General features: G+C 38.2%; 1 protein-coding gene across 2 annotated transcripts; it reads left to right on the top strand.

The window, feature by feature from the left end:
* The first annotated feature begins 2,446 nt into the window (after positions 1 to 2,446).
* rwdd3 (RWD domain containing 3) lies at positions 2,447 to 8,556 on the top strand. 2 transcript variants are annotated; one of them, XM_023281828.3, is made up of 5 exons: positions 2,447 to 2,658; positions 5,930 to 6,162; positions 6,404 to 6,625; positions 7,830 to 7,948; positions 8,060 to 8,556. In XM_023281828.3, the coding sequence occupies exons 1-5, from the start codon at positions 2,574 to 2,576 to the stop codon at positions 8,172 to 8,174; spliced, it is 774 nt and encodes a 257-aa protein (XP_023137596.1). In that variant the 5' UTR covers positions 2,447 to 2,573; the 3' UTR covers positions 8,175 to 8,556. The 2 variants fall into 2 exon arrangements, with proteins under 2 accessions (XP_023137596.1, XP_023137595.1); XM_023281827.3 differs by having other exon boundaries at positions 2,449 to 2,658; positions 6,401 to 6,625.
* Positions 8,557 to 8,898: the final 342 nt, after the last annotated feature.

The following is an 8,898-nucleotide window of genomic DNA, read 5'->3' as shown; positions in this document are numbered from 1 at the left end:
TAAGTTTGACACCCTTGCTCTAGAAAGTGATGGAATCACTTTCTAGAGGGAGTTTCTAAGTGTTAACTCACTGTATACTGTGAGTATACATGAGTGTGCAATATTACTAAAATGTCACATATTTCATAATTGTATCATATCTAACAGTCGGGTATTTCCTCTCATGACAAATATTTTTAAAAAAGTAGAAAAGCTATATTGAAAATTGAATTGGCCTGTGATTTCCAATCAGCCTAACTGCATTAACATGATTATAAAATTAGCTGAGAACTAATTCAATTTTGAACCTGTATTCTGTATCAATCTGCAAATATGCATTATGGCTATAATTGAAAAGAATAACCAGGAGAGAGGAAAAATTCTGATTGTGAGACTTCACAAAGATGAAAAAAAATATGAGCAGAATGATGACCAACTAAAAATCAGTGAAACACAGTTGCAGCAGTAATTGGGACGTATAGAAGGAGCCATAGTACCACTAAACAGAGCTGTGGGGGACCTTTCTTCTAAAACATCACAACAGACAGTGACCTACCACCTCTGAACAACAGATGGGCAAATGCCTCTAGGTGGGCATGGTAGTTCTAAATGCAAATCAGGTTGATGGCTCAGACAGTGTGAATGACATTGCATACCATCAACCTCCATGTGCGACATTCGAGAAACAAACTTTCAGCAGTATTAACCTACCACAGTGAATACGTAGTCCTGACAGTAAAGCGTGGGCGAGAGGCTTTGATAATATTGGGTTGCATAAGTGCAAAGGGTGTTGAGGAGATGACATTTCTAGGTGGCACCATGGATGTCTGCCGATATACCAAAAAATTTACTCACAACATGCCTCCAAGTCCACAGAAGCACAGCGTTATAACCATCCAAAGCACACTACCAAAATCACACAAGATTCTCTAAATAAGAAAAAAGTGAAAACTATGACCTGGTCATGTATGTCACTTGATTTGAATCCAAGAGAACACCTTTGGAGTATTGTAAAGACAAGAGTGGAGCAACACAACCCCTCCAACCAAGTGCTGCTGAAAAACATTGCTGAAAGAATGGTGGAACATCTCTTGACGAATTAGTGGACATTGGTATTAAAAAAAACAATAGATTATCATGATTTGTGGGTCATTCCAGAATTGGAGGTCATTTTACGTCCCACCCATCAAATTTCAAATAATCCATGTACAAAATACTAAAACATGCAGTAGTTGTGTAAATTTACTTGTCCTGAAACCAAACTAAAAAAATAGGAGAAAAGAATGTTTGAAAACATTTTTAAAAATACCGAATAAGTCTGGAGTTACCCCCAAAAGGTTACTTTTCTCTTGTTCCACCTCCCTGATGACCAAATTGAATCTCCATCCATCCATCCATTATCTATACACCGCTTAATCCTCACTAGGGTTGCGGGGGGGGCTGGAGCCTATCCCAGCTGACTCGGGCGAAGGCAGGGGACACCCTAGACAGGTCGCCAGTCTGTCGCAGGGCCACACCCCAAGACAAACAAGCACTCTCACATTCACACTTACGGGCAATTTAGAATAATCAATTAACCTCAGCATATTTTTGGACTGTGGGAGGAAGCCGGAGTACCCGGAGAAAACCCACGCATGCACAGGGAGAACATGCAAACTCCATGCAGAAAGATCCCGGGAAAGCCGGGACGCGAACCAGGGACCTTCTTGCTGCAAGGCGAAAGTGCTAACCACTACGCCACTGTGCAGCCCTCAAATTGAATCTCAAATAAAACAATTAAAATTATTATTATTATTATGCATGGAACGTGTGTCCCACAATATGCTAGCATAACTTTTTTAGTTGGTACAAGAAGAAGAAAACAGTGAATCACATGATATGGTGGAATTAACATCATCAAACAGTTTTCCAAAGGAATAGGTAGAGCAAAGCTATGTCCTCTCTTCTATTTTTCATATTTTCATAACATTGTCAGCCTTGATTGAATGTCTCACTCCACCTCATATTAGCAGGATAAGACAAATTCTTTTTACTTTTTTCTTTACTTTTTCCCATCAGTAAGTTTGTCCTCTTGGTCAGTAGTAACAGCTAGCTAAATATCAAGCTTCTACTCCTGAGAAAAAGCTAACATATTAGCATGGATTAGCAACCCTGTTACTGTGATTAGAGTAGGATTAGCAAACAACAAATAAAACCTGTAATAAAAATTGTACCACTGTTGTGTAAGCTGAGCCAATCAAGCCTTTGATAGTTTAACTATTATTGATGAATATGGAGCAGAAAATTGTAAAAGAGAAGGTCTATTAAAAAAAATAATAAAATCTGAAGCCCAAATGTCCTCCAATTCTGGAATGGCCCTTATAATAATTACTGACATTGCTAATGGAATAAGAAGAGACGAATGTGAAAGTGAGCGAATCTTTTCAGTGCTCTTCTCAAGGAGGAACTCATGAATTCGTCACGGACAGCTACCCGGACGGCATGGAGAGACGGACATGTGCTGAATCAGGATGTCCACTAAACTATGACCATAAACAACATGGATTTGTGATGTATCGCAGCTGTGTGAACGGTATGATGTGGATCCATAAATAATGTCCGAAGCTGCTCTTGAAGAAGTTTCTGTTTTATCGTCCATATACTGCGGAGAAGGAGAGTTCCAGCTCATCCAGCAGTCTGGTGAGTTTGCTAACTTCTGGGCTACAAACGAGGGCTGCCACTAACCTGTGTTTTTTTTTTTTTCTGGCAAACCAAAATAATTTCATTTACTTTTGACAAACTGTAAGCAATCGTGAAAACAGTCTATAATTGGCTGAAACACCTGAATCCAGGGTAGTAGTGGTTTGATTATAGCGTTCTTCAAAACCTGTGGTTAGTAGCCTGTTAATAAAGAGAGGATGATTATTTCTAATACTGCAGTGTTAATTAAAGGAAAAATGTCCTTGAACAACCTAGCGGAGATGGGGTCTAACAGACATGCTGTTGATTAGTTCGGTAAAGTTGGAAAGATATTCACAGATTCGGACTTCCGGCATCAATAACTCACGAGATATACGTTGTAAAAACAGAAACGATGCCTCTTTCAAATCGTTGTGAGCTAGACAATGTGCTACAAGGCCAGTTTTACCAAAAGTCGCTGTCTTTCCAGCTGCAGAAATAACATTGATGTCTATGCGCAGCCGGGTGTGAGACGAGTGATAAGGGACAATCTGCAAATAGCAAAACTGCTGCAACAGCAAAGAGACACACTACACAAATATTCAATAAATGCACTCTTATGCATTGTAGTGTCACCAAAATCACTGAAGCCATCAATTGGCTCGTGCTGGTCATACTACAACTCTTTATTTGGTGCTAAACTAAAAATAAGAATTTTAAAGAATTTTTATTAGTAATAAAACGCAATAACTTCATTCTTATACACTGTAGTGTCACCAAAATCACTGAAGCCATCAATTGGCTCCTGTTGATCATACTACAACACTTGGTTTGAAATTAAGTTTCAAAAAAAAGAATTTTAAGGAATTTTTATTGGTAATAAAATTCAATAACCTCACGCTTATACATTGTAGTGCCACCAACATCACTGGAGCCATCAATTGACTCCTACTGGTCATACTACAACTCTTGGTTTGATATTAAGTACAAAATTTTAATTTTAACTAATTTTTATTCATAATAAAATTCAATAACTTCACTCTTATACACTGTAGTGTCACCAAAATCACTGGAACCTTCAATTGGCTCCTGCTGGTCATACTACAGCACTTGGTTTGATATTAAATACAAAATCTGAATTTTAAGGAATTTTTTTTCATTTTATTATTATTTTATTAGTAATAAAACTCAATAACTTAACTCTTATACACTGTAGTGTCACCAAAATCACTGGAACCTTCAGTTGTCTCCTGCTGGTCATACTACAACTCTTGGTTTGATATAAAAACATTTTTTTCATAATTTTAAGGAATTTTTTATTATTTTCTTATTATTTTATTAGTAAGAAATTCAATAACTTCACTCTTATGTACTGTAGTGTCACTAAAGCCATCAGTTGGCTCCGGCTGGTCATGCTACAACTCTTGGTTTGGTAATAAATTAAAAATCTGAATTTTAAGGAATTTTTGTTGTAAATAAAATTCAGTCACCTCACTCTTAAACACTGCAGAAAAAATAAACTCCATCCAACCATCAAAAGGTCCTACTGATCATACCTTCAGGTTTTTTCTTCCAAGTATTGTCCGTACAGTCCTTAACTTGGAAAATATTATTAGCGGTTTAACATCATGGTTTAAATGAATCAATTAACGCTGCTGTCTTGTAAGGAAGCGTCTAATTGTCTTTCTTCCCAATCATCAGTAGTTGAGGAGACAGCCTGAACTGTTCAGTTTGGTATATTGGTGTTATCTGATACTCTCTTTGGTGAGGATTCCAAGTTCCATTACTATTCAGTATCATGTATTTGCACTGTGGATCTAAAAATATAGCACCACATACATCAAGAGAAGAGGCATCAAAGCTAATTTACTCATAATCCTTAAACTCCACACACAAGCATGCACACTAAATAGTGTGCACAACTTCACATGGCAATAAGCAACCCAAATAAAATAAAATTCAGTTACTTTCGGTTATTAATGTTCCACAATCTAAAAAAAAATGGATGAGCACTTTTATCTGTTACAACAAAAAACATTTGAGATATATAACAACAATTTCAATACTAATAAAAAATCCTTAAAATCATGAAAAATAGTTAAATATCAAACCAAGAGTTGTAGTATGATCAGCAGGAGCCAATTGAAGGCTCCAGTGATTTTGGTGACACTACAGTGCATAAGAGGGAAGTTATTGAATTTTATTCCTAATAAAATAATAAGAAAACGATCCTTAAAATTCAGATTTTTTTTATTTAATATCAAACCAAGGGTTGTAGTATGACAATCAGGAGCCAAATGATGGCTTCAGTGATTTTGGTGACACTACAATGCATAAGAGTGCATTTATTGAGTATTTGCGTAGCGTGTCTCTTTGCTGTTGCAGCGGTTTTGCAATTTGCAGACTGTCCCTGTTCACTCGTCGCACAGCCGGCTGCGCATAGACATCAATGTTATTTATACAGCTTGAAAGACAGCTACTTTTGATAAAACTGGCCTTGTAGTACATTGTCTAGCTTACAACGATTTGAAAGAGGCATCGTTTCTGTTTTTACAACGTATATCTCGTGAGTTATTGATGCCGGAAGTCCGAATCTGTGAATATCTTTCCAACTTTACCGAACTCTGTTGATTCTGAAGAATATAATATCGGCATGAGCTCTGAGAGATTTACAGCAGAGAAACAGTCCAAATATAAGTCTGGTTCTATTTATGCTTCCAGAGCCACTGTACCTAAAGAAACGTGTTCAGGATTTTTTTTTTTTTTTTAATTTTTAATGTAATATTCCAAACTTCTTTTGTGAAGAAGGTCATGAAATCTTCACTACAGAGGGCTAAAGGAACAGAAGGCTCCACAGAGCTGTAACTCTGTCAGCCTGGCTACAGTGCTGAAAAGAAACCTGGGCTTGTTCTTGTTTTTCTCGGTTAAAGATGAATAATAAGAAGTTCTTGCAGGCTTCAGAGGTGTATAGATAATGGATGGGTGGATGTTTTTAGCCCCTCTTGTGCTCATTTTAAACTTAAAGAATCTGGGTGGTTGCAGACTGTCAGTTCCAAGTTTGTTGTGAGTCTGAGCTGTTTCTGCTCATTGTGAAGAGTGGCTATCTGAGTTACTATAGTCTGTCAGCTTCAACCAGTCTGACCTCTGGCCCCTTTCATTAACAAGGAATTTCTGTCTGTAGAACTGCTGTCTGCTTCTGTCTGACACAACACAGAGCATTTTATGACAAAGTCATTTTAATAATATAGAGGCTTTGAGCAGCACCGCTATAACATCACTACTTGCTTCGTAGCTCAGGATGGGCTTGTGGTCCAAATCAACTGTACTGGAGTTGGAGACAGAGGGCTGGATGTGAGACTGGTGTTTCACCTGCACCCTGACTACCCTTCATCTCCCCCCCACATCTCCATCTCTTCTACTGGTCTGTCCAGGACTCAGTGTCACAGCATCAGACAGAAGCTGCGGGATCGAGCTGCAGCGTTAGTCCCTGAGCCAATGGTTCACCAGCTGGTAGAGTGCTCACAGGTAAACAGCTACACTTAGTGACTGTCTGATATGCTGTGATTGTGGAAAGTTCATTTGCAGAGTACCATTTGCAATCTCTCACACCCTGTAAGTTTGAAGTGTGACTGGAGCTTGAATATAAGTTCACTTTAGATGATACAAGTAATTAACATTATTAGTTAAAATAAAATAACAGTAAGTCTATGGAGGACATCAAATTGCCATTACAGATGTTGTAGCCAGTGTGTGCTGTTTACAGCAGCAGTGTGTGGAGGTGACAGAGGACGGTGGAGGAGGCGACGAGGCAGTAGAAGAGTCAGAAAAAGATGAGTGGGCTGCAGTGCTGTTGCTGGACCACATCCGATCTCGAAATCGTTACATTGGACTGCTGGAGCGCTGGAGCCACCAACTGCAGCTGACTGGAAGGTTATTATTGGGACAAAGCATACTGGTTATTCTGCAGGGATCTAAACCTGACATCAAGGTATTGCCCCAGGTTTATAACTCTGCAAAGTGTTGCTGATGCTATTAATTTTATACACCATAGCAAACCTTAACTGGAGACAAATAAGGCTATTGTTGAGGTTGTCTGTAGTTTACACCATAGTGAAGATAATTGCTATAAATTACAAAACCAGCCGGTATGGTGGGCAGTGGTTAGCACTGTCACCTAATAACTAGATGGTCCTGGGTTTGCTTCCCGGCCTGGGATCTTTCTCTGTGGAGTCTGTATGTTCTCCCTGTGCAGCGTGGGTTCTCACCGGGTTCTCCAGCTTCCTACCACAGCCCAAAAACATGCTGAGGTTAATTGGTGATTCTAAATTGTCCGTAGGTATGAATGCGAGAGTGTTTGCTTGCTTGGCTGTCTCTCTGTGTGACCATGTGATGGACTGGTGACCTGTCCAAGTTGAATCCTGCCTTTGCCCTGAGTCAGCTGCGATAGACTCCAACCCGCCTACAACCCTACAAAGGATAAAGAGCTGTACAGTATAGATGATGGATGGATAGAAAATCAGGGACTTCTTTCAGCTGTCTGCTGTAAGCAGAGATGACATGATAACTATATGAATCAATTACTTAACTAAATTAGTCTGCAACTGCTTTACGAATCAGTTTGGTCAGGTTGAGTCATTTTTTAAGAAAAATAATCTCTGACTCCAACCTTTTAAATGTGGATATGTTTCTTCATATTAATACGACATTGCACATTACACTTTATCAGAAAACATCTCATGCTGCCTGAATGGTAGATTTAATACAAGTAAATGTAAGATTAACTACAAGGAAAGACAAAAAAGAATTGTTATTTTAGCTAGATGGCTGCGTCACAGACATGTAGACAGAAATGTAACAGCAATATGTAATTCTAACAAAAAGGAAATTTTATCCTTAAATTCAATTGTGGAACAACAAATGGCTGGAAGATGTGGACATGATGGTCTGTCTGCGTTTTTGCTAGTGTAATCTTATACAAGACATGCAATATTACAATGGCATTCAAACAAATGTACTACAGTTTAGAAAGAAATTTCTATTGTATTTGTCAACAGACCAAACTGCAAATTGTAATTTCACTTCCCACTTGACATGTGAGTTAATGTTGTACATTTTGTTCTAAACATACATGACTCCTGTCTGCACTATGTGTCACTTTGTAATGCCTTCTGATTTTTATCATCTCTTTTCAGGAATTTTGTCGCCGGTTGAAGACGGTGAAGGTGGACGTGGATTCTTCAGGCAGGAAATGCAAAGAGAGGATGATGAAGATTCTCATTGAAACCTCTTGGTCTTCCTCCCGTCAGCATTGGTATGAATCACACACAAGAATGAGGCTGGGATTTGTGTTGGATCACACAATGGTGTTACTGCAGCTCATATGGCCTCTCTATCCCTTTCTCTCCCCATGTCTGTCTGTCAGTCTCCAGGGTTTTTTAGTGAAGAACTACCAGTCACTCTCAGAGCTGCCTGCAGCCTTTGAAGAACTCCACATGATTGAGCTTTACCAGCAGATACTGCCATTATTAAGTGACTAACAGAGGACAGCCACAAAGTACTGGATATCACAATCCTGAACAAATATAAACACTACAAGCCTCCTCCAGTACCTAACTATGACACAACAGCAACGGAACAAACACAACAGAGATGATGGCCAGACAAACATAGTTTTGTGATTACTGGTATTTAGTTTGATTCTTGATTGTCTTTGATAATGGATTTGCTGACCACACATCATTTCTGTTATTTGTTGTTATGGTATGTATTGTACTAGTTGAGTTCATGTGAGTTGGCCCTGTTGATGCCCTTTTATAAAAGGGCATCAACAGTTTGGTCAATATTTGTGCATTACTTCTGTCACTGAAATAGGAAATGCTCTTTTAAGATTCATTTTTATATAAAATTTTTTGCAAGTTACTTTAGTAATGTGAATACAATCTTCTTTTTTTTCCCCCTTATGGTTAAAAGACAGGAAACAACATTTTGAAGTCCAGTCTGAGAATGCTTTTATCTAGCTAAGTGAGATCATTTGCATTTTTTTCCACCTGCTTCGTTATTTGCAGTTCAAGCTTAAGAGAGCTTATATTAAAGAAGAGCTAAAACTATTGGAATAGATATGTTTTTCTATTTTTATTGGGTATTAGTTGCCATAAGTATTTATGTTATCAAGAAATATTTAAGATTAAAAATATGTTTTCAGAACCAGTTAAAGCAGCAGGTTAAGTTTTAGTTCAGTTCAATTTCAACTCAAAGCATAAT

This window comes from Amphiprion ocellaris, chromosome 1, assembly GCF_022539595.1.
Source record: "Amphiprion ocellaris isolate individual 3 ecotype Okinawa chromosome 1, ASM2253959v1, whole genome shotgun sequence".
Lineage (NCBI taxonomy): Eukaryota > Metazoa > Chordata > Actinopteri > Pomacentridae > Amphiprion > Amphiprion ocellaris.
This window is presented reverse-complemented; position numbering and strand designations above follow the sequence as displayed.

Excerpts from the sequence above, each read along its gene's own strand:
- rwdd3 (XM_023281827.3), top strand. The coding sequence starts at position 2,574 with ATGTCCGAAGCTGCTCTTGAAGAAGTTTCTGTTTTATCGTCCATATAC. Across the intron at positions 2,659-5,929 it reads CCAGCTCATCCAGCAGTCTG|CTCAGGATGGGCTTGTGGTC; the intron begins GTGAGTTTGCTA and ends CTTGCTTCGTAG. Across the intron at positions 6,626-7,829 it reads GATCTAAACCTGACATCAAG|GAATTTTGTCGCCGGTTGAA; the intron begins GTATTGCCCCAG and ends ATCTCTTTTCAG.